Here is a 26,853-nt window from a genome sequence, read left to right on the forward strand (position 1 = left end):
ATCGAGTCTGCATTGACTCTCTGACAGAGCATCTTACCTAGGCCCACCTCCTGCCCTATTCCCTAAACTATTCCCTAACATTTACCCCATTAATCTTGGGACACCAAGGGGTAATTTAGCCTGGCCAATCCCCCAAACCTGCACATCTTTGGATTTTATCATTGCTTAAATTAATAATGAAACATGAAGCTTTTAGAAAAAAGCTGCTTCTAACACATTAACTGAATACTAGAACAGCATATGTGGTTAGCGACATGGACATTTACTACAGAGTGTGGAGAAAACAGCATATTTTTCATGAATGTTTATTGGGAGTTATGATTGGCTTCATAAACCAGCAATCCTAAATTTTGTTGCTGGTTAGCTGCAAATACAAGAGAATGGTGCAGAACTTGAGGAAATAAAGATGCATGTGTTTTTCAGATATTGCATGACCCAACATGGAATGTAAATGCTCAGTCTGCACAAGAAATGTATCACAGATCATATTAGTTAAGGTGAACTTCAATCAGGACAATGTCGCACTGCTGCCTCACAGTGTCAGGGAGCTGGGTTTGATTCTGACCTTGAGTGACTGTGTGGAATCTATGTGTTCTGCACGCGTCTGTGTGGATTTCTTCTGGGTGTTTCTCATCATTTTGTAGACATCTATTAGGTTGCCCCTCAGTCTCCGTCTTTCCAGTGAAAACAATCCGAGTTTATCCAACCTTTCCTCATACGTAAAAACCCTCTAGGCCAGGCAGCATCCTAGTAAATCTTCTCTGCTCCCTCTCCAAAGCATTCACGTCCTGCAGAGGGACCTGGGGGTCCTTGTGCATGAGTCGCAAAAACCCAGCCTGCAGGTGCAGCAGGTGGTCAGGAAGGCGAATGGGATGCTGGCCTTCATAGCGAGGGGGATTGAATATAAAAGTAGGGAGGTCTTGCTGCAGCTGTATAGGGCATTGGTGAGGCCGCAGCTGGAGTACTGTGTGCAGTTTTGGTCGCTGTACTTACGCAAGGATATTTTGGCCTTGGAGGGAGTGCAGAGGAGGTTTACTAGGCTGATACCGGAGTTGAGGGGATTGAGCTATGAGGAGAGGCTGAATAAACTAGGCTTGTACTCGTTAGAGTTTAGAAGAATGAGGGGAGATCTCATTGAGACATATAAGATGATGAATGGGATGGATAGCATAGAGGTGGAGAGACTTTTCCCGCTCAGAAAGGACAGTAGGACTAGAGGGCACAGCCTCAAGATAAAGGGGGGGCGGTTTAGAACGGAGTTGAGGAGGAACTTCTTCACTCAAAGGGTGGTGAATCTCTGGAATTCTCTGCCCGTTGAAGTGGTGGATGCTGCCTCGCTAAATATTTTTAAGAAGAGGGTTGATGGGTTTTTGATAAGCGAGGGGATTAAGGGTAATGGGGAGAGGGTGGGAATGTGGAACTGAGCCACGACAGATCAGCCATGATCTTATTGAATGGCGGGGCAGGCTCGAAGGGCTAGATGGCCTACTCCTGCTCCTATTTCTTATGTTCTATGTTCTTATGTCCTTCTGGTAGTGTGGTGACCAGAACTGCATGCAATATTCCAAATGTGACCTAACTAAAGTTTTATACAGCTGTAACAATATATAGAGGTTGCCTCCCACAGTCCAAAAAGGTGGTTAGGTGGATTGGTCTTGCTAAATTACCCCTTAACATCCAAAGGTATTGAGGTTTGGTCATGATCAATATGCAGGGTTACAGGAATAGGGCAGGGGTGCAATAGAGTGCGGTTTCAGAGAGTCAGTGCAGATTCGCTGGGTTGAATGGCCTATTTCTGCGCTGTGGGAATGTGTGAATTTCCCGAAGCTCATAGTTTATTCAAAGTGATATCTAGCATTTGCTTTTGGCCCTTTAGTACAATTTGTTTGCCATGAACAATAGCATCTGCTGTTGAGCCCTGCATGCTACAGTCAGTTTACTGGTCACAGAACAACAAAACCTCTGTCTTTAAATTAAATTCTGAACTCTGCTGCCCAAGAGGTATGTTTTCAGTTTTTCACTTCCTAAATGTGGAGCCAGATGAAGGACCATGGAGCAGGAGTAGCTCCACATTAAAAGGTTGTTCTGTGCCAGCCACCTCTTGACCCTGACTCCTGATTGCCTGCATCCTGGTGGACTCAACTGAAGACTGTGGCCAGATACCATAGAATTCAATCCTTTCCTCCTTGCAGTTATTTCTGGGGTAATTTACCCCATCTCATTGACATATTGTATTTAATCTCTCCCTGGGTCATTCTCTATCTAGTTCTTTTCTGGAGTGCAGTTAAGTTTTATCAAGTTAGATTTGGTAATCTTCTGGATTAAAGCAAATTCACTCATCAGTCAACAGATGTAGAAGTGGCTTCCCCCATTGTTGGACATGACCAGACACTTGAGCATTTAAATTTATCCTATATAACATACACACTATACAAACATACAACCCATGTAGTTCTTAATGTAAGTCCAGTTTCAGTTAGGAGTAAATATAGATGTTCAGTGCTTTCTCAGAATCCATTTTACTTTAACAACATTACAGAACTGTGTATGAGAATGATTAAGCCCATTTACCTCAATAGCATCACCAACTGCTAATTCAGTCTTGTGATTGGATCAATGGCATATAATGATGTTTGGATATTTGCCTCAGAGATGCTGATAAAAGATGTTACGCCGTCTGAGCCTGACCTGCTCTCTTGTTGACAGTGCTCAGGTTTGGAAGTAATTTTTCCCATCGAACCAATGGCATTATTGACATTTATATATAATAGCTTATAGTGAGCATCAAATCCAATCTCAGTGAGATGCTACTAAGGTCAGCTGTTCATTAAAACTATTACCAATGACTTATCTCCTACTCTATAGTCAACTTATTATTCAATTTACAATAATTCTTTATCCCAAAAGTTTTCACATTGGGCATTTGTAAGGTATCTTATCTGCTATTTTCTGAGTCACAATATATGCTAAATGTAATATAACTGTCCGTTAATTATTGCTTTTTTGTGGAATTTAAATAGACATGCTGAATACTGCCTAGTTTTCAACAATTTTTAAAATTCATTTGTGGGACTATGGGCATCGCTGGCTAAGCCAGCATTTATTGCCTATCCCTAGTTGCCCTCGAGAAGATGGTGATGAGCTGCCTTCTTGAAAAGCTGCAGTCCACGTGCTGTGGGTTGCCCCACAATGACAGTAGGAAGGGAATTCTAGGATTTTGACCCACCTGCGAAGGAACAGTGATATGTTTACAAGTTAGGGTGGCATGTGGCTTGGAGGGAAACTTGCAATTGATGGTGTTCCCATGTAACTGCTGGCTTTGTCCTTCTAGATGCACCATGATGTGGAGATGCCAGCGTTGGACTGGGGTGGGCACAGGAAGAAGTCTCACAACACCAGGTTAAAGTCCAACAGGTTTATTTGGTATCATGAGCTTTCAGAGTGCTGCTCCTTCATCAGATGAGTTCACTCGTGATAACCAAATAAAGTGTTGAGAGACTTCTTCTAGATGGAAGGACTTTTGAAGTAATCACTATTGTAAGATCCCTCAGAAAACAATGAGGCAAGTGACCAGTCAATATTTTGATTTCATTTGATTTGTTTTAGTTGTGTGATCAAAACAGAAAGACTTTCCATTTTGTAGCATTTTTCAAGGTATCATCAAATCTTTGGAAGCAATGACATTTTTTTGAAGTGTAGGCATTGTTCTAAAGTTGGAAACATAGCAGCCAATTTTGGTACAGCAAAGTCCAATAGATTGCAACAGAATGAATGTTCTGATCATCTGTGTTATGTGTTGCTTGAGTTATAACTTTTGGCCAGGATACTGCGAGAACTGATATAATCAGAAGATAAAAGTTGAATTCCAACTAAGGCAATTTTAAAAAACTGGTTAAAATCTTATTATAAATTACTAACTGATTATTTCCAAACAACAGATTGATAAGATCTATCAGTATAAGACTAACAAGTTGATACTAATATGGTACATGCGGTGCAAGGGAACACAAACCTCTTTTGGCAAACAACATTTGGTAATTCTGAAGTTGCAACTTTTTTGTGGGGATCTTCCTGAATCTGTTGTGATAGAGGCCAGATCTTTGTCTTCATCAGTCATCTGAAGGCTATGAATTAGGCAGAATTGAATGAATCTTACTCTGTCCCTACTAGGAACAATGTTTTTTAAAGCTATCATCTTTCTAATGAATTGATGAGTCTTTTAAATGAGCTTCAGCCAGATATACAAAGAGTTTAAAAAATGGTGGCAGTATCATCACATTTTCTTCACTGATCTCACTCCAAACAGTTCTGAGCTCCAAGGTAAAAAGTATGGAAAGTTATCCCAGACATGAGTAAAATCTACAACTCATAGTTAGTTGAGGGGTTTTGTTTCATCCTATTCATCCTCCTTTCTCATCTCCATTTTTCCACTTTTCATTCCAGCTCTCCTTCTTATCCTCTCCTCTCCCCCACCACCACACCATCCCCCATTCCTTCAGGGCAACTGCCACATTCCTCAGTCCTTTAACAATCTGCACCTCTGTTCTACCATTCACACATTCTGATCACTTAATGGGCCTTTCAGCACCTTCTCAGCCTTCTTTGTCCTCACTTACATTCTCTTTGTCCAATTCCACCCCCCATCCCCACCCTCATAGCCTAAATCTCCACTGATTCTCTTTACTCTCAGCTCTGATGAAGGGTCATTTAGACTCAAAATGTTGGCTCTATTCTCTCTCCACAGATGCTGTCAGGCCTGCTGAGATTTTCCAGCATTTTCTATTCTTGTTTCAGATTCCAGCATCTGCAGTATTTTGCTTTTATAATAAGAAATAGGAGCAGGAGTAGGCCATCTAGCCCTTCGAGCCTGCCCCGCCATTCAATAAGATCATGGCTGATCTGTCGTGGCTCAGTTCCACATTCCCGCCCTCTCCCCATAACCCTTAATCCCCTCTCTTATCAAAAACCCATCAACCCGCGTCTTAAAAATATTTAGCGAGGTAGCCTCCACCACTTCAACGGGCAGAGAATTCCAGAGATTCACCACCCTTTGAGTGAAGAAGTTCCTCCTCAACTCCGTTCTAAACTGCCCCCCCTTTATCTTGAGGCTGTGCCCCCAAGTCCTACTGTCCTTTCTGAGCGGGAAGAGTCTCTCCACCTCTATCCTATCCATCCCATTCATCATCTTATACGTCTCAATGAGATCTCCCCTCATTCTTCTAAACTCTAACGAGTACAAGCCTAGTTTACTCAACCTCTCCTCATAGCTCAACCCCCTCAACTCCGGCATCAGCCTAGTAAACCTCCTCTGCACTCCCTCCAAGGCCAAAATATCCTTGCGTAAGTACGGCGCCCAAAACTGCACACAGTACTCCAACTGCGGCCTCACCAATGCCCTATACAGCCGCAGCAAGACCTCCCTACTTTTATATTCAATCCCCCTCGCTCTGAAGAGATAAAAACAAATCACTGCGATGCTGGAATCTGAAATCAAAAGAGAAAATGTGGGAAAGTCTCAGCAGGTCTGACAGCATCTGTAAGGAGAGAAAAGAGCAGATATTTTGAATTCAGATGACCCCTTGTCAAAGCTAAAAGGCAAAGAACATGGGAGATATTTATACTGCCGAGTAAGGAAATGAAAGATGAGTCATAGCCACAGAAACCAGGGGAAAAGACTGTTAATAGCTGTTCACAGAAAGAACAAGGAGTGTGAATGGCCAAACAGCAGAAAAGTTGTAAGCTGTGACAGGTGAAAATGTTGGTGGGGTGGAGAGGGGGGGGGGTGGAGATGGGATAGAGGTAGAATGTAGAAAAGGGGAAGCGGGGGGAAGAAAAGGTAAGGGAAGGGGGAATGAAGTAGGGGAAAAGAATGGGGGGAAGAAAGACAATAAAGAAATAAAAGATAAACAACAGTAAAAAATTAAATAAAATGGAATGAAAACAAAGAGGGCCGAGGCGGGTTAGAGCAAATCATCGTAAGTTGTTGAATTCGATGTTGAGACTGGAAGGCTGTTTTATAGTCTCTACTTTTTTTTATTCTTTCCTTTTCTCCCCCTATTCTTTCCCCCTACTTCATTCCCCATTCCTTATCTTTTCTGACCCACTTCCCCTTTTCTACATTCTACCTCTGTCCCAACTTCCCTCTCCCTCCGCCAACATCTTCATCTATCACAGCCTACAGTTTCTGTACCATTTGGCCATTCATACCCTTTATTCTCTTTGTGGGCAGCTCTTAGCAGCCTTTTCCCCTGGTTTCTGTGGCTATGATTCATCTTTCATTCCCTCACCCTGCAGGATAAATCTCTCCCATTTTCTATGCTTTTTAACTTTGACAAAGGGTCATCTGGACTAGAAACGTCAGCTCTTTTCTCTCCTTACAGATGCTGCCAGGCCTGCTGAAATTTTCCAGTGTTTTCTCTTTTGCTTTTATAATGTTGTTGTTGTTGTTAAGGGCTTTACCAAGTTGTTGCAAACTGTAGTGGCACTGTCAATATCTTGACCTGACACATTGATACTTATTGCTTGAATGATGCCCTGTAAATGTCAAACCATTTGCAAATTACTTATGTCACTTTTCTGTTATTGTTTTAACAGTACATAAATGGCCTCTCCGGTGTAACACTGTCAGCAAAAAAAAGCTGAACTGAGCTTTTTCCTATAATTGGATGCTGAGCAATCTGTAGAGGGATGAACGTACGCAGGGCTGTCATTTGTCCAAGACTGTACATGATCTGAAGGTTTTTCACTTAAAACGCCAACCTATGTGGCAGATGATGTATGTGTTTCTTCAGTTCTGTGATTACCAGCTCAGAGCTGTGGTGCAACACTCTTCACCTCATCAGTTCCAGGAGCTGCGCTCCAACGTGGGTGAAGTATTCACAGCAAGATGGCTTCTGACATTCAGTGAGGAGGTGGCATTCTGCTGTAATTTCAGTTTATAGATTTTTGAACAAATCTTCTGCTGCTGGCCAACTAAAACAATGTGTCTGCTGAACTATTAGTATCCATACATTATATTTGCGGATTTATCTTTTCAAAAACACCTAACTTTTATGGAAAGCTACTGTCACTAGCAGGAGGGAGCAACAGACACAATTCTTCAAGCACATAACCCAGTTTGGATTTGTAAGACCAGATAATGAGCAGCAGTTTTTCTCTGTAGTGAACCATTAATCAGAGAAATGATCCTTGCTGGTGTTTAGATGTTTTACTTAATTCCTTACCTCTGGCCTGCTGCCCCACTAGTGTCAAAATTATTATTTCTCACCCAGCAGGTGATAAATAACAACTTCAGCCATGATTAATACTGTGAATTTCTCAACCAGACTAATGTAAAAAACAAAACCTGCAGAACAAGTGGGTGATAATTGTTGTGAGAGCCATGGGAGCTGTGGTCTTGCTTGTAAAAGAAACTGCAGGAAATGAAGCACACACCAGTAGCCCAGCTGATCCTAAGAGGCATCATTAGAGGAACATCACTAGCAGCCTTCATTTGATTTTCTTTCTTCTCCCAACTGCACATTTGAATCATTTGGTCAAAAATCAGTTTGTGCATCTGGCTGAAGTTCATTGAAAAAGCTCAAAGAATCCTGCACAAAATCTTACAAATAAAGTGCTACACCAACAATAACCATTTATCAATTATGCATGGTCAGTCATGAACTCTGATCAGCAGACAGCTAACAAAGGGAAATTACAGTCCAGCTATCTTTAGTAGGCAGCTTCTTTCAGGATGACTATTTCAGCACCTGAGTAATTAATTGTACTTCATCAAAAGACCTAGATATTTCAAGAAGTTTAAAATATTGTTACATTCTCTGCATTGTCATAATTGATGTAGTGACCATGTAAAGTTTTTCATAACTTGACCTTTAGTTTTACTTTTGGTCTTGTGACTGCAGATAAGTTGCATTTCTTGCTTATTGTTGTTATTTTGCAAATGTGGCATGATCTGTTAACATCAGCTCATCGTAACTTTATTCCAATGCTGGCAACAATGCAAAATATGCAGAGAAATACACAGACCAGATAAATTGCGCTGCATTTAAAATTAATAATTTTGTCACTTTACAAAAACAATGCTTTGTATTTGATTAATTGAAACCTTTCAGAAAGATTGCAAATAATGCAAACTTTTGTTCACCCCTTCTCTGTTCTTGCAATATGTTTTGTTTTCTTTCTTTAATTTTTAGCCTTTTTAAATATTCAAAAGTCACACGGTCCTGTGGTGGATTTGCAATGGCAATTTAATATATACTAGCCACATTATGAGCAATTCAAATACTTTCAAACATTGAGATAACGTGCTGAGAAATTCTTACAAAACTCCGTTGTATATTTGATTTATACAAGTTACAGTGTAAGCAGTTTCTCATCATAATATCAGCAAACACCAACACTTGAGAATACTCTACTAAACATAGTGAAATAAGTCTACATTCATCAACCTTTGGACTGACTCCATTCAGACTTTATGGATAGGCAAGTCTCCAAAATACTGGTTCAAAGATGGATCATTAATTTGTCATTGGGACAGATTGACGAGAAAGATTAAGTTTTCATTTTTTGATTATATCTAAAACCAAGAAGAAATGGAGCATAACTCAAACATACTAAAATGTTTTACTCTATCAAACAATAAAGCAACCCCTTTCAAGTAAGCCACAGATTTTAGTTTTTTATCACAAGCATTTCCTTACACAATAAAAGCAACGTAACATTAAAGAAAGGAAGTCTTCAGTAAATAGTTAAAAGTTCACAGTTCAAAGTAGATATATGAGGTGAAGATAGAACTGGAGGCTAAACTTGATTGCTTCCCCAAACCATGCCTATTGACTCCAATGCAGGCAGCATGCCAGCAGTGTTGCCTACTATTTAAAATTATTCCAGCATCTAGCCAGCAACAACTGTGTTGTTCATTGGCTGTGTGTTATTGCAGGGGACCAATATTGTGAGTGGCAACCACTAATTACAGTTAGTCTGCATTGCTCAAAACTAGCCTGAATTTCTTAAGAGGAAGCTGCAATATGGCTGGAGCAGATGTTGGGAGTCTTTTGTGAGCCGAATCCTACCTGGGAAACACTAAAAAATGGCATTATGTGCGAGAGAGTAGGCTCTGAAGTTTTCAAATGTTGCACTTGGTGAAGGAAGTGCAGAGCTACATCTGCAACGATCACATGACCCTCAAGACACATACTCAGAAGTCAGTGAGAACAAATATCCCCTTCACTGACCTACCAAGTCTCTAAGGCTATTCGGTCCATCGAGCCTGTACTGACAATTATCCCACTCAGGCCCTATCCCTGTAACCCCACGTATTAAGCTTGATAATCCCCCTGACATGAACGAGCAATTTTTTTTAGCATGGCCAATCCACCTAACCTGCACATCTTTGGACTGTGGGAGGAAACTGGAGCATCCAGAGGAAATCCACACAGATACAGAGAGAAAGTGCAAACTCCACAGTCACGCGAGGCCAGAATTGAACATGGGTTTCTGGCACTACGAGGCAGCAGTGCTAAACACTGTGCCACCCTGATCAATCACATGCCATCTGACATCCACGCTCCACCTCACCTTGAAACATTCTGCACTGCTGCTGCCTCACACCCACATCTCACAGCTTGCATAGACTGCTAGATATAGCGAGGGGGATTGAATATAAAAGTAGGGAGGTCTTGCTGCAGCTGTATAGGGCATTGGTGAGGCCGCAGCTGGAGTACTGTGTGCAGTTTTGGGCGCCGCACCTGCGCAAGGATATTTTGGCCCTGGAGGGAGTGCAGAGGAGGTTTACTAGGCTGATACCGGAGTTGAGGGGATTGAGCTATGAGGAGAGGCTGAATAAACTAGGCTTGTACTCGTTAGAGTTTAGAAGAATGAGGGGAGATCTCATTGAGACGTATAAGATGATGAATGGGATGGATAGGATAGAGGTGGAGAGACTCTTCCCGCTCAAAAAAGACAGTAGGACTAGGGGGCACAGCCTCAAGATAAAGGGGAGGCGGTTTAGAACGGAGTTGAGGAGGAACTTCTTCACTCAAAGGGTGGTGAATCTCTGGAATTCTCTGCCCGTTGAAGTGGTGGAGGCTGCCTCGCTAAATATTTTTAAGAAGCAGGTTGATGGGTTCTTGATAAGAGAGGGGATTAAGGGTTATGGGGAGAGGGCGGGAAAGTGGAACTGAGCCACGACAGGTCAGCCATGATCTTATTGAATGGCGGGGCAGGCTCGAAGGGCTAGATGGCCTACTCCTGCTCCTATTTCTTATGTTCTTATGTTCTTATATTCAACTATGGCATCCACATCACCCAAATACCGCACTCACTAACATACTTCCTTCCCTCTAGGAATGAGTGACACACAACTGGAGGCAGCAGGAACTAATCCGAGTAGAGGTGCCACTCATGTCCTAACTCCCATGGAGATGATTAAGGCCATGGCAAAAATGATTGAAAATGACAGTGTCCTCACACCTCATGCTCTTCCCAGTTCCCCAACACCCTACATTCTCTTCTGATTTACAAACACAGATGGTATGCAACATTGTTCTACCCCCTCCCCGCACAATCTCACTTGTGAGTCTTTCTTATCTCAGATAAACAAGTGCATCCTGGCTGAAAGTGGAGGAGCAGCAGCAAGACAGGGATGAAGAAGATAAAGCACTATCACTTAATCCATTAGCTTAGATTGTAGCACTGTATATAATGCAGAGGATAGCATAGGGGCATGATCTGGACATGATGAGACACTGGACAGTGGCAATGACTTCACGCAGCATGCAGCATGGGAGTATGAACCTGCCACTCGCTCACTCTTGGTATTCCATCAGTGCCATTTGTTGTTGCTAGTCAGCCCAATCTGTTGCTGCCTACACTGAGATGGTGCAGTCTGCAGCCAAATATTCACGGTCCAGGACTGCTCGAGGATGTTTTCTCCAAAGCAGCCACAATCTAAGCCAGTGAAGGTCAGCAACCTTAACCAGCTCTCTAGTCTAATGTAACCTAAGGTGTCAGCTTCAGTTCAGTTGGTAGTTTCTTCATCTCTCGTCATAAGGCTATGGTTCAATTCCCATTCCAGGATTTAAAAAATCAAGGCTGAGTCAGTGTTCCACTGACGGAGATGCCACCTTTAGAATGAGATTTTAAACTGAGGTCTCGTTTACCCACTCAGGTGGATGCAAAATATCCCACAGCACTATTTCAAAGAGGAACCAGGGAATTAAACCCTGGTGTCCTGGTTAATGTTTATCCCTCTACCAAAAACAAATGAACAATTAATTATCACATTGCTATTGTGGGACCTTGCTGCTCACAAATCGCAGTCGCGTTTCCTACACTGGAACAAAGATTTAAACTTGAAAAATACATTGGCTGTAAAGCATTGTGATGTTTGGTGGTCTTGAAATAAGTGCAAATGTTTATTTTAATTGATGCCACAATCAGTTAAATTGCAAGAAGGAAATTTGTATTATAAGGGGGACATTTTAAACAGTTCACTAATATTTTGCTAAATGTTATGTAGTATGCTTATTCAGATGTTATCCAAGCCAAGCAAGTCTGTTATAAGTGAAGAGAAATTTTGTCCTAATATGAAAAACAGCTAATAGGTTGGACTCTGTTGACCACACTTGAACAAGCAGGCTACTCACAAGTGAGTGATCCTTTCTGGCTCATTTCTGGAGGGAGCTATGCCATGAATATTAATATGAAACAGGGACCAATCACCTTGTAAATACAAGAATCTTTCAATACATACTTGTTAAGACCAAAGAGAGCAGATTACCAGTTGAGGCTACAACAGCTAATGTGATAATCCTCTAATGTGACAATGCAAATCGTGTCCATTTTGTGCTTGTGGGGGATAAACACCATGTTTGCTATTATTTAAAAGTACTTAGATCAAAGAGGACATTTAGAGTTTCCAGATTATCCTTTAATTAACACATTTCTGTCAAATTGTCCATTACAATTATATTAAATAGAAAACAAAGCATTGGGTTCATTATGCTAACAATTAGGATCATTGTATAATGTTATCTATACAACGTTACAGGAGACATATTGTAATTGCGTTAACTGCAATAAACTTGGCAACCAACTCTTAAATATTCGTCAGTTCTTTTTGTAATTTGACATAATATAATTACTTTATTTCTAACCATAATTTCTTCCTTTTACTTCATCATTCGATAATTACTTTGTGGAAGAACCTCTTGAACATCTGGATGCTGAACTCAAAGCACTCTCTTGATCATGCTCTTCAAAGTAATGATGCTCTATTCTTCTACAAAACTTGATGAGGTTTTCATAATTTTTCACCTTTTCACCAAGAGCATCATCGGTCAGCTGAGTTGTGAGGATTGTGAACAGATGACCAAATACCAGTGCATCTAGTTCTGTTGGCCTGCAGCACAAACATTAAAAGGTTAGCAAACCGTTCTTTTTAAAGGCAACATTGAGGCCTGTAGCGATATGTTACAAAGAACAGGTTAAGGAAAGGTCATTGCAGGGGATATTAACATACCACTCTGTTCCCCAATAAGCTGTTGGCATTTCCTAACTAAATTAAGCTGATCTCTATAGATTTCACAGACACAGACCATCTTACTTCTTATTACTGTAATTTATTATATAGGTACATCAGCCTTATGAAAAAAACCTGCCATTAATAGATTAATTACATTTTTCCCAAATGAACATAAATTAAATATACCAAAATAGTACACTTAAAAATGTATGTAGGATAATGTCTTGTGACTACTGGCAGTTGCTCTTCATCTCTCTGCAAAGAATAAGAGTCTGCTTCCCCTGCAGCTACAGTGCATAACAAAGCCATCCTTAAAATAGAATGTTGCACTTCAAATAGCAAAATACAATGCTTCTGGGCATCTCATCTGCCAACGATTCTCACACTATTGATAAAAGAAATTACGTGGTAATAACATTTCTTTGTATTAGTGGCTAAACAAATGGAAATAGCAAGAAAACAAAAAAATGAATGAATATACCACAATCCTAAAAAGACCATCACTTTTCTCCACTACTTTATCTGCAATCACAACAATGTGACTCACTGTCGAGTGAAGAAATAGGGTTGGGTTCCCAATCTTTGAGAGAGAGCCTGGCAGCATCGATCCACATCTTCAAGCACCTAATAGACACCCAGAAGAATAAAATCAGAAATTTACTTGGGTAATGTATTAAAGCCTGCCATGAAATATGATAAAATATCACAGTTTTGGGTTAAATACTACATATACAAGAATGATGGCACTCTGCTTAATTCAATACTGTCCATCCAACCAACATTTGGGAATGTGCATATTATAAAATTATTGTAGGTATAAAATTCTGACAGAGCTGGACAGATTGGACGCAGAGAGGTTTCCTCTGGCTAGGGAGTCTAGATAGTAAGAAGTCTCACAACATCAACTTAAAAGTCCAACAGATTTATTTGGTAGCAAAAGCCACTAGCTTTCGGAGCACTGCTCCTTCGTCAGGTAAGTGGGAGTTCTGTTCATAAACAGGGCATATAAAGGCACAAACTCAATTTACAAAGTAATGGTTGCAATGCGAGTCTTTACAGCTAATCAAGTCTTAAAGGTACAATGTGAGTGGAGAGAGGGTTAAACACAGCTTAAAGAGATGTGTATTGTCTCCAGCCAGGGCAGTTAGTGAGATTTTGCAAGCCCAGGCAAGTCGGAGGGGGGGGCTACAGATAGTGTGACATGAACCCGAGATCCCAGTTGAAGCTGTTCTCACGTGTGCGGAACTTGGCTACCAGTCTCTGTTCAGCGACTCTGTGTTGTCGTGTCGGCGACTTTGGAGAATACTTACCCGAAGATCAGAGGCCAAATGCCCATGACCGCTTAAATATTCCCCAACAGGAACAGAACACTCTTGCCTGGTGATTGTCGAGAGGTGTACATTCATCCGTTGTCGTAACATCTGCATGGTCTCTCCAATGTACCATGCCTCGGGATATCCTTTCCTGCAGTGTATCAGGTAGACAACATTGGCTGAGTTGCAATTGTATGTACCGTGTACCTGGTGGATGGTGTTCTCACGTGAGATGGTGGCATCCGTGTTGACAATCTGGCATGTCTTGCAAGAGTTGCTGTGGCAGGGTTGTGTGGTATCATGGCCATTGTTCTCCTGAAGACTGGCTATGTTTGACGTTGTGCGGTTGTTTGAAGGCGGGGTGTGGGGATGGCCTGGGCGAGACGTTCGTCTTCATCAATAACATGTTGAAGGCTCCGGAGAAGATGTCTTAGCTTCTCCGCTCCGGGGAAGTATTGGACGATGAAAGGTACTCTCTCCGTCGTGTCCCGTGTTTGTCTTCTGAGGAGGTCGGTGCAGTTTTTTGCTGTGGCCCGTCGGAACTGTGGATCGATGAGTCGAATGCCATATCCTGTTCTTATGAGCGCATCTCCTCCTCAGAAGACAAACATGGGACACGGTGGACAGAGTACCCTTCGTCATCCAGTACTTCCCCGAGCGGAGAAGCTATGACATCTTCTCCGGAGCCTTCAACATGTCACTGATGAAGACAAACATCTCGCCAAGATCATCCTCACATCTTGCCTTCAAACAACTGCATCAATCTCCAACAGACCACTGACTGCAGCAAACCACCCAGCCTTAAGGAGAACATTGACGATGACACCACACAACCCTGCCACAGCAACTTTTGCAAGATGTGCCAGATCATTGACACAGATGCCATCTCTCACGTGAGAACACCATCCACCAGTTACATCGTACATACTGTTGCAACTCGGCCAACTTTGTCTACCTGATACGCTGCAGGAAAGGATATCCCGAAGCATGGCACACTGGGGAGACCATGCAGACACTATGACAATGGATAAATGAACACTGGTCGACAATCACCAGGCAAGAGTGTTCTCTTCCTGTTGGGGAACACTTCAGTGGTCACAGACATTTGGCCTCTGATCTTCGGGTAGCATTCTCCAAGGCGGCCTTCACAACACACGACAAATGACAATGCAGAATCACTGAGCAGAGACTGATAGCCAAATTCCGCACACGAGGACAGCATCATCTGGGATCTTGGGTTCATGTCACACTATCTGTAACCCCCATGACTTGGCTGGGCTTGCAAAATCTCACTAACTGTCCTGGCTGGAGACAATACACATCTCTTTAACCTGTATTTAATCCTCTCTCCACTCACACTGTCTGTACCTTTAAGACTTGATTAGCCGTAAAGATTTGCATTCCAACCATTATTTTGTAAATTGAGTTTGTCTTTATACGCCCTAATATCAAAGCATGCTTTATGAATTGTGATTGTAACACTCCCTTCCAAATCTGTAAAATTGTCACTTGTCACATTAATAATGGAATACTAAAGCTCTTCTAATAGCAAGTCTTAAGTACAGAACCATGACTGATTAATGGCTATTTAGATGACTTGATCCAATCATGATAAAATAACACACACACACGTCTTATTTTTGTTTTTATATTGGGATTTTTTTAAAGTTGAGAATGTTAAAGTCACAGGCTTATAAAGAGGTGTGGGGATGAACATTTTCTGAAGTTCTATAACATTAAATACTTTCAGTATTTAACTTCAGATGTTAAAGCCATCAGACTTTGATTGGATCTACCATATATTGCTCCATTCCCTATCTGTAACTGCAACACTATATTCTGCACCCTCTCCTTTCCTTCTCCCCATCTATTCTATAAATGGTTTGTTTTGTCTGTACAACATACAAGAAACAATACTTTTCACTGTATCCCAATATGTGTGACAATAAATCAAATGAAATCAAATGACCTCCCCCATATCCTGAGACTGTGACCCTCTGTTCTAGACTCCCTCTGTAGAGATGCCGATGTTGGGCTGGGATAAACGCAGTAAGGCGTCTCACAACACCAGGTTAAAGTCCAACAGGTTTATTTGGTAGCAAAAACACTAGCTTATGGAGCGCTGCTCCTTCATCAGGTAAGTGGGAGTTCTGTTCACAAATATACTTAAGAGCCTAGAAATCAATCTATTCCTCCTTAAGGTGTCAAAGGTTATGGGGAGAACACAGGAGTGTGATGTTGAGATACGGGAGCAGCCATGATCACAATGAATGGCGGAGCATGCTCAAAGGACCAAATGGCCTACTCCTGCCCCTATTTCCCATGTTCAAGTTAGATTGCACTGGGCTCCAAAAACTGCTAATTTTGAGCTTGGCTTTCCGCCACATCTGAAGTTAAACACTGAAAGTATTTAATGTCATAGAACTTCAGAAAATGTTCATCCCCACACCTCTTTATAAGCCTGTTATTTTAACACTCCCAACTTAAAAAAAATCCCAATATAAAAACAAAAATAAGACCGTGTGTGCATGTGTGTGTGTTATTTTATCATGATTAGATCAAGTCATCTAAATAGCCATTAATCAGTCATGGTTCTGTACTTAAGACTTGCTGTTAGAAGAGTTTTAGTATTCCATTATTAATGTGACATGTGACAATTTTACAGGTTTGGAAGGGAGTGTTATAATCACAATTCACACAGCATACTTAGTTTTTTTTGGTAAAGCGGCCCAGAGAGGTTCAATCTGACCAAGGATCAAGATTTATATTATGGGTATTCCAGGAAACATGTACAGTTCAGGAATAAAGTAACAAATCAATTGTGCATCACCCACAATTGGAAGGGGTATTAGAAAAATGGTATTAAACTTACAAACTATGATTAAAGCTGAATGCCTCAGAGGATTGGGGTGGAGGAATTTCATTCTTATTGTTTGCAATTAGGTTCGCACCTAATGAGTCAACAGGTTTCAGTCCCTTTGAGTTGGTGTATGGGCACAAATAAGAGGACCGTGTAAATTTATAATTTAAAAGAAATTTATGGATCACAAAGAGGAAATTATTCTCTTAAGACTGTATTCAAGTTCTGAGACAGACTGTCAAAAGCCTGTGCAGTTACTTGAGTGAGAACACCTTAAAGTTTCCCAATAGGTACGAAAACAAAAACAGCAGATAAGATAGCTGCTGAATGCACTTTTAGACCTGGGGATATGTACTGGTTCTGTTACCCGTGCCAAGTAAAACACTGAAGGCTAGACTTAGTGGATCTTATTTGGTTAAAAATAAATTTAGTATGGTAAATGGGTGGCACCGTGACACGTTGGTTAGCACTCCTGCCTCGCAGCGCCAGGGACCTGGGTTCAATTGCAACCTTGGGTAACTGTGTGTGAAGTTTGCACGTTCGCCCTGTGCCTGAGTGTGTTTCCCCTGGGTGCTCTGGTTTACTCCCACGGCGCAAAGTAGTACAGGTTAGGTAGATTGGCCATGCTAAATTGCTCCTTAGTGTCCGAAAATACAATAGGTTAAGGGGCGATTAGTGGGATAAATATGTGGGGTTATGGGCTCAATGGGCTACATGGCTTCCTTTTGCACTGTAGGGGTTCTGTGATTCTATGATAGACTGTTCTTACTATGCAGAGTAGTGGGTGAGAAGAGGATTGGGAGAGGTTTAAATGTCAACAAAGAATGACAAAGAAATTGATAAAGAAGGGTAGGATAAATTATGAAGCTGGGCTAGCGCTTAATATAAAAAAGGATAGCAAGAGTTTTTATAAATACATAAAAAGGAAGAGGCTGGCTAGGGTGAACGTTGGACCCTTAGAGGATGACAGGGGGGACTTAATGGTAGGGGATGGGGAAATGGCTGAGGCCCTGAATAACTTTTTTGTTTTGGTCTTCACGGAGGAGGACGTGAGTAATTTGCTGGGTGTTAGCGATGGAAAGATGGTAGGAGTGGAGGGCCTGAATGACATTATTGTTACTAGAGAGGCGGTGCTCGACAGACTGGAGGGACTGATTGTGGACAAGTCCCCAGGTCCGGATGGAATGCATCCAAGGGTTCTGAAGGAAATGGCGGAGGTGATAGTGGATGCCTTGGTGATTATTTTCCAAACGTCGCTGGATTCCGAGGAAGTGCCGGAAGATTGGAAAACGGCTAATGTTATGCCGTTGTTTAAGAAGGGTGGCAGGCAAAAGGCGGGGAATTATAGGCCGGTTAGTTTAACGTCTGTTGTAGGAAAAATGTTAGAATCCGTGATCAAGGAGAAAATAGCGAGGCATCTTGAGCAGAATTGTCTGGTAGAGCAGACGCAGCACAGTTTCGTTAAGGGGAAGTCATGTCTGACGAATTTATTGGAGTTCTACGAGGATGTGTCTAGGGCGGTGGATAGAGAAGAGCCGGTGGATGTGGTCTTTCTTGATTTTCAGAAGGCGTTTGACAAGATGCCTCACAAGAGGTTATTGCAGAAGGTCAGGGGGCATGGAGTTGGGGGTCGGGTGTTAGCGTGGATAGAGAATTGGCTGTCAAATAGGAGGCAGAGAGTGGGGGGTCAATGGGTGCTATTCGGATTGGCGGTTGGTGACTAGTGGAGTGCCCCAGGGGTTGGTGCTGGGGCCTCAGCTATTCACCATGTATATAGATGATCTGGAGGAGGGAACCAAGTGTATGGTGTTGAAATTTGCTGATGACACCAAGATTGGTGGAACAGCAAATTGTGCGGAGGGTGTGGAGAGTCTGCAGAAGGATCTAGATAGGCTGGGCGAATGGGCCAGGAAATGGCAAATGGAATTTAATGTTGGCAAATGTGAGGTTGTCCACTTTGGTAGGAATAATGGTAGGAAGGACTATTACTTACGTGGCGAAAAACTGCACCATGCGACGGTGCAGAGGGACCTCGGGGTCCTTGTGCATGAGTCGCAAAAACCCAGCCTGCAGGTGCAGCAGGTGGTCAGGAAGGCGAATGGGACGCTGGCCTTCATAGCGAGGGGGATTGAATATAAAAGTAGGGAGGTCTTGCTGCAGCTGTATAGGGCACTGGTGAGGCTGCAGCTGGAGTACTGTGCGCAGTTTTGGTCGCTGCACTTACGCAAGGATATTTCAGCCTTGGAGGGAGTGCAGAGGAGGTTTACTAGGCTGATTCCGGAGTTGAGGGGGTTGAACTGTGAGGAGAGGCTGAATAAACTAGGCTTGTACTCGTTAGAGTTTAGAAGAATGAGGGGAGATCTCATTGAGACGTATAAGATATTGAATGGGATGGATAGGATAGAGGTGAAGAGGCTCTTCCCGCTCAGAAAGGACAGTAGGACTAGAGGGCACAGCCTTAGGATAAAGTGGGGGGCAGTTTAGAACGGAGTTGAGGAGGAACTTCTTCACTCAAAGGGTGGTGAATCTCTGGAATTCTCTGCCTGTTGAAGTGGTGGAGGCTGCCTCGCTCAATATTTTTAAGATGCGGGTTGATAGGTTTTTGATAGGCAAGGGGATTAAGGGTTATGGGGAGAGGGCGGGAATGTGGAACTGAGCCACAACAGATCAGCCATGATCTTACTGAATGGCGGGGCAGGCTCGAGGGGCTAGATGGCCTACTCCTGCTCCTATTTCTTATGTTCTTATTTCTTATGCCAGATGGAAGGAGAACTCATAAGCATGACACATAAATAAACTGAAATATTGTTATGACAGGAAGGATAACCAACCACTGTGTGTACTCTAGGTAGTAAAAAAAAGTGATATGACTATACTGAGAATTCAGATGATGAGACAGATTGAAGGTTTTCAAATTAAACCCCAGTAAGATTAACAAATATGGAGGTATTAAAACATTTGGAGAAATTGTTATATCATCTTCTAGCAGAGTCTCTGGACCAGGATGAACTTCTTTAGCTATGCATATTGACCACCACTGAGAAAAAACTGCACAGACTGAATCCTGAGAAATTGGCTCAAGTTAGAGAAGAACTAAAAGGTAGGATAATTATATAATTGAATTCAATCAAAGCAGTCGGAGTTCTTCAGTTGTACGGGTATCAAAACTTGAAACCCAAAGATTTTGCATTGATTATTGTAAAGTGAGTGCCAGAACAAAAATTGATTTCTTATCCTACACCATGAATTGAAGATTGCACTGGTAGAGTTAGAAAAAAAGAGTTTATCAGCAAGATTAAATAATTAAAAGGATATTTGCAAGTGACACTAACAGAGAAAGTCAGGAAATCTCTGCTTTTGTAACACTAGACCCATATCAATGTAAAGTGATGTCTTTTAGAATGAAGAATGCACCCAATTCTTTTAAAAGGCTAATGAATCAAGTTACTCATGGACTATTGAACTGTGTTGTCTATATTGAAACTTGGAAAGACCACATGAAACACCTAAATATGGTATTCAAGTGACTACAAAAAGTTGACTCAGTGATAAATTTGGTGAAAAGTGGATTTACCAAAGTCAAGGTCATTTTTTTGGGTCACGTTGTGGCTCAAGGTCGAATGTTACAAGCTAAAGTTTAAGCAGAATGGACTTTCCTGCTCATAAAACCAAATGAGAGATAGCAGTTCCTCTGAATGTAACAGTTTTACAGAAAGTCTGTCCCCTTTTTACCATTTATATAGATGATCTGGAGGAGGGAACCGAGTGTAGGGTGTCGAAATTTGCTGATGACACCAAGATAGGGGGAACGGCAAATTGTGCGGAGGGTGTGGAGAGTCTGCAGAAGGATCTAGATAGGCTGGGTGAATGGGCCAGGAAATGGCAAATGGAATTTAATGTTGGCAAGTGTGAGGTGGTCCACTTTGGTAGGAAGAATGGTAGGAAGGACTATTACTTACGGGGCGAAAAACTGCAGTAGGCGACGGTGCAGAGGGACCTCGGGGTCCTTGTGCATGAGTCGCAAAAACCCAGCTTGCAGGTGGTCAGGAAGGCGAATGGGATGCTGGCCTTCATAGCGAGGGGGATTGAATATAAAAGTAGGGAGGTCTTGCTGCAGCTGTATAGGGCATTGGTGAGGCCGCAGCTGGAGTACTGTGTGCAGTTTTGGGCGCCGCACCTGCGCAAAGATATTTTGGCCTTGGAGGGAGTGCAGAGGAGGTTTACTAGGCTGATACCGGAGTTGAGGGGGTTGAGCTATGAGGAGAGGCTGAATAAACTGGGCTTGTACTCGTTAGAGTTTAGAAGAATGAGGGGAGATCTCATTGAGACTTATAAGATGAATGGGATGGATAGGATAGAGGTGGAGAGACTCTTCCTGCTCAAAAAAGACAGTAGGACTAGGGGGCACAGCCTCAAGATAAAAGGGGGGCGGTTTAGAACGGAGTTGAGGAGGAACTTCTTCACTCAAAGGGTGGTGAATCTCTGGAATTCTCTGCCCGTTGAAGTGGTGGAGGCTGCCTCGCTAAATATTTTTAAGACGCGGGTTGATGGGTTTTTGATAAGAGAGGGGATTAAGGGTTATGGGGAGAAAGCGGGAAAGTGGAACTGAGCAGCGACAGATCAGCCATGATCTTATTGAATGGCGGGGCAGGCTCGAAGGGCTGGATGGCCTACTCCTGCTCCTATTTCTTATGTTCTTATGTTATGTTCAAATTTCAGCACAGTGACCATTCCATTTACAAACTGATCGAAGAAGAAAGTCAAATATGATTGAACAGAGTCTTATCAGACTGCCTTTGAGAATTAATAAGTGAATGTGTTAGTTGCTGCTGATTTGAAAAAAATCTTTCTGATGCTAGTGATGTGGACATGGGGGCCATGTTATTACGTCTATGCTGACAGAGCATAGAGTTAGTTATTTTTTAAGAAAACTTAACTCTTGTCAATGAAAGTGCTCCACAGTTGAAAGGGAAGCATTAAGTATGGATTTGACTCTTCAACAGTTTGACAAGTATGTCTCCGGAACTGCTGGGGAGAGTGTGATCTACATGGACCATAATCCACTAGTGTTTCTGGAGAAATTTCAAATCAAGAATCTCCGTTTGTTTCTGGAGTCTGACACTGCAACCATTTACTTTGGAAAGAAATATTCATGTTAGAGGAAGAAAGAACTTGCGTGCGTACTGTATGTGACATGACAGTTGCTAAAATGTGTATAATGTTAAAATTTGTAGTATTTTAAGGGATAGTGAAAAATAACTTCTTTCAGTAAAGATTTTTTTTTGAGAAGGGACATGAGATGGCTGGAATACTTTTTGGGGAAGCCTACATTTTGTGGTGTAGTGACAGTCCCTTTAAGAGCCAAACTTCTCTAGGACATGATTTCTGGTTGAGCATTTGCTTCCAATAAATGATCGTGTGACTAAGTTACCCAGGGGATAAACAGTAGTGAAGCAAAGGGTCAACTACTTAATTTTAAGCGGGGAGTGGATCGTGAGTATGGTGCTGTGTTCAAGCAAGTTAATTTTGATTTGGGTGGAATTCTCCCAAAGAAATTCAAAGTGTTGAATTTGCAAGAAAACTGGAACAATTCATGCTGTTTTCTTCAGTGGGAATTCACACTAGAATCTCCCACACACTGTGCAATGCAGAGGCCACCAGCATAAATATCATTACATTACGGGCGGGGCCGATTCCCACCAGGAAGACTGAAATCACTGGGGCCTCTGCACATACGCAGTGGCCCCGAACTGTCAACATCCCATCTGATGGCCAGCTCAATTGCTGGCCAACCTGGGACTCCCGCAGTGCTGCTCCCCCAATTGTCAGTCCATTTCCGGGCCAGCCTTGAACCCCCTCTCCCTCATCCTGGATTGCTCACATCTCCAGTTGTCCCCCCCCCGGGCAGTGCTGACCGTCCAGCTGACAGACACCCCCCATTCTGCCCTGATCTCCATCCCCCACTGTGGCAATCACCCCCCTTGCCCCCAGTGCAGACCACCTTCCCCCCCCTCCGCCCCCCCAGTCTGCTCCAATTGCTGGCCTCCTTCCTGCCCCGACCAATCCCCCAATCCAAATGGTAGAGCGGCAGGGGATCCCACTGATCACTCCCAGGCACCGTCCCCTTTCACACCCCATGCCCCTGTGCAGTGCCAGGAGCAAAGGTTAGCACTGCCATGCTGCCCATACCCTGGAGGCACCATATCCCTGCCATCTGACCTCTGGGGGGCCTTGGTGCCCCCCTTTACTCAGTGGGGTTGTCCTGATAGTTCCCCGGGGAAATGGGGACCTAGTGTAACCCTGCTGGAGTGAAATACTCCTGGCATGGGGGAGAGACTAGTGGGCCTGGAGAATTCAATCCCAGGCCCACCAATTAGATTAAAAACAGATTTAAAATATATTAAAATGATTTACTTGGTCTTCTCGCCAGTTTCCAGCACAGATCTGACACTGCCAGAAATCCATCGCTGGGAGATGCACTCATGGCGGGAACGCATGCATGAATGCCTGGCTGCAAGATTCTCCCACTCCGCTGCACTAGAAAATTAGTGCAGTGGGATGGGAGGATTGTCCCCCTCCCCCCCTTTGAGTTTTGAGCAAGTTGGTTGCAGGGAACATTTTCCAGCAAAATCCAGATGAAATTGCGTGTGTTTGCTAAAGTGTTAAAACTCTTGCTAACTGAAGGATTCTGCTAACAGTGAGCTGGATTTCTGTGATTGTCAAGCTGATCAGAATATGAGAGTGAGTGTATGAAAGTGAGTGCAAGAGTTTTAGATGCAAAACTTCAGAGCTGAGGAATAGTAGAACGAGGAGAATTCTGGCCCAAGGTGGCCACATGTAAGATGCCAATGTTGAATAGGGAGCTACAACCGTGGGACTGCTGAAGGAAATTTGAAGGGAAATCCTTGCTGAAAATAAGCAGAAGGTGCAAGAAATTTCAACTTTTGAAACAGTACTCAGACCTAGTGGTTAATTCTTAAGTGTCTGACTTAACTTTTTGGCATATACATCAAATAGGTGTAGAAGGAAAGTGAAGTTAAGATGCTCGACTTAGAGTACAAGCTCGACTTAGGTTCTTTGTACCTTTAGCATCTTTAATGTAATTGACTATTCTAGATATGCAATTGTTCGTATTCAGTTTCTTTGATTTTTGTGTTGTAAAATTCTTTTGATTTTGAGCTGGCACAGTGGTTAGCACTGTTGCCTCACAGCTCCAGGGACCTGGGTTCGATTCCTGGCTTGGGTCACTGTCTGTGTGCAGTTTGCATGTTCTCGCCATGTCTACATGGGTTTCCTCCGGGTTCTCTGGTTTTCTCTGGAAGTCCAAAGACGTGTGGGTTAGGTGCATTGGCCATGCTAAATTGCCCTCAGAATGCATAGGTTAGAGGGATTAGTGGGCCAATATGAGTTCACGGGGATAGGGCTTGGGTGGGATTGTTGTTGGTACAGACTCAATGGGCCGAACAGCCTCCTTCTGCACTGTAGGGTTTCTATGATTCTATGAATTGACCAAGCACCCATCACCTTTTGGGTAAAAGTGTTCCTCAATGCAAAATAAAAGTGCTGTTTGTTTTCACCCTTAAATCCCAGCTCCAATTTTAAAATCATGCCACTTTTTTCTGGATTCTCACAGCAGGGGAACTGGCTCATCCATTAGATCATTTCTCAACTTTCTAAAGTCGAAGAAATGCAAGTCTACTTTATACCTGTCTTCAATTTAACTTTGAGTATGCATACTCTGTCAGCAGCCACTTCCAATGCAATTGGTTAGCGCTGCTGTCTCACAGCGCCAGGGACCCAGATTCAATTCCCGGCTTGGGACACCGTCAATGCGATGTCTGCACATTCTCCCCGTGTCTGTGTGGGTTTTTTCTGAGTACTCCGGTTTTCTCCCAAAATGTGCTGGTTAGGTGCATTGGCCATATTAAATTTTCCCTCAGTGTACCCGAACAGGTGCTAGAGTGTGGTGACTAGGCGATTTACATAAGAACATAAGAAATAGGAGCAGGAGTAGGCCATCTAGCCCTTCGAGCCTGCCCTGCCATTCAATAAGATCATGGCTGATCTGTCGCTGCTCAGTTCCACTTTCCCGCTTTCTCCCCATAACCCTTAATCCCCTCTCTTATCAAAAACCCATCAACCCACGTCTTAAAAATATTTAGCGAGGCAGCCTCCACCACTTCAACGGGCAGAGAATTCCAGAGATTCACCACCCTTTGAGTGAAGAAGTTCCTTCTCAACTCCGTTCTAAACCGCCCCCCTTTTATCTTGAGGCTGTGCCCCCTAGTCCTACTGTCTTTTTTGAGCGGGAAGAGTCTCTCCATCTCTATCCTATCCATCCCATTCATCATCTTATACGTCTCAATGAGATCTCCCCTCATTCTTCTAAACTCTAACGAGTACAAGCCCAGTTTATTCAGCCTCTCCTCACAGCTCAACCCCCTCAACTCCAGTATCAGCCTAGTAAACCTCCTCTGCACTCCCTCCAAGGCCAAAATATCTTTGCGCAGGTGCGGCGCCCAAAACTGCACACAGTACTCCAGCTGCGGCCTCACCAATGCCCTATACAGCTGCAGCAAGCCCTCCCTACTTTTATATTCAATCCCCCTCGCTATGAAGGCCAGCATCCCATTCGCCTTCCTGACCACCTGCTGCACCTGCAAGCTGGGTTTTTGCGACTCATGCACAAGGACCCCGAGGTCCCTCTGCATCGTCGCCTGCTGCAGTTTTTCGCCCCGTAAGTAATAGTCCTTCCTACCATTCTTCCTACCAAAGTGGACCACCTCACACTTGCCAACATTAAATTCCATTTGCCATTTCCTGGCCCATTCGCCCAGCCTATCTAGATCCTTCTGCAGACTCTCCACACCCTCCGCACAATTTGCCGTTCCCCCAATCTTGGTGTCATCAGCAAATTTCGACACCCTACACTCGGTTCCCTTCTCCAGACCATCTATATAAATGGTAAAAAGCTGAGGCCCCAGCACCGACCCCTGGGGCACTCCACTAGTCACCGTCTGCCAATCCGAATAGCACCCGTTGACCCCCACTCTCTGCCTCCTATTTGACAACCAATCCACACTAACTGTTTTGCATGTTAATGTAAGCCTACTTGTGACACTAATAAATAAACTTAAACTCTAAAAAGTTAGGCATGCAGCTTAGATTGCATTAACTCTACTCTATCTGATTGATTTACAGCCCAAATTCCAGCCTTCAACCTTAGACCTATGTCATTTTTCTACTGGATTTTGTTATATTGAGCTACTCAGACATCAGGAATAACTTCATTATTGCAACTTTAACCCTAAACTAAGTTATTAAATCTAAAAAGCCTGAATCAATATACATAATAAGGACATCACCTGTACCCACCTTTTACTTTCTATTCTTCCCTCTTTCTTTCAAAAACTCCAATCTTCCCATTTCTATAACATACTCTAGTCTAAAGAGTTCCACTTCCCTATATTCTTCTGTCTCAGTGTATAATTTCAAAATCATTGCATGAAAACTGTTTTTAAATAACAAGCTTGCTAGTTAAACAAATATTCAAATCCTGAAGATTGCCATAGTCACACATTGATGCAATTAGGTTAATGCACCAACAGTTGCAAAGCTTAGTACCTTAATACCAATGATTCTGATTAACAGTTCACATCTACATTTGTCTGTGCTGCCAAAATGATACTTAATTCCTTTATTTGCTTGACAATCACTGAATTATTTAAAAATGTAATGACATAATTTTGCATTTTTTTAGAAAGCCAATATATTGCCAATGAACATTTTCCTGCACTGATATGGTAGGTTAATGCAATAGTACTAAATTAATATGTCTTCACTAAATGCCAGGAATTAACTTGTCAACCAAATAGTGCATACCATAATAATAGAGATTGTAAAGGTCCATTTCAAAATAGGAACTAAGGACTATCCTTGAACAGTTCAAACTGTGCCTCAAACTAATCACTCACTTTTAATAACACACTATCCTAAACAGTAAATCTCTCTGAATGTCACAAGTTACACACTAAATATAGATGAGAAAGTATCTTCGCTCATCCATTTAGAAAAGCTTACAATCTCCCCCCCATAAATGATGGTGAGGTTTTCCCAGAGGTCTATTTCAAAGGTTGACTACTCTTTGCACAAAATAA

General features: G+C 42.6%; 1 protein-coding gene across 1 annotated transcript in view; it reads right to left on the minus strand.

Moving 5' to 3' along the window:
* Positions 1-11,907: 11,907 nt before the first annotated feature.
* Positions 11,908-26,853, minus strand: part of mtx2 (metaxin 2) — a 113,136-nt gene continuing 98,190 nt past the window's right edge. The window contains exons 9-10 of the mRNA XM_080198919.1: positions 13,071-13,147; positions 11,908-12,400 (exon numbers count right to left, since the gene is read on the minus strand). Coding sequence (XP_080055045.1) covers positions 12,190-12,400; positions 13,071-13,147 — 288 coding nt within the window. The 3' untranslated portion in view covers positions 11,908-12,189. The remainder of the gene's footprint in view (positions 12,401-13,070; positions 13,148-26,853) is intronic.

Source organism: Carcharhinus amblyrhynchos, chromosome 11 (genome assembly GCF_965287045.1).
Source record: "Carcharhinus amblyrhynchos chromosome 11, sCarAmb.v2.hapA, whole genome shotgun sequence".
NCBI lineage: Eukaryota > Metazoa > Chordata > Chondrichthyes > Carcharhiniformes > Carcharhinidae > Carcharhinus > Carcharhinus amblyrhynchos.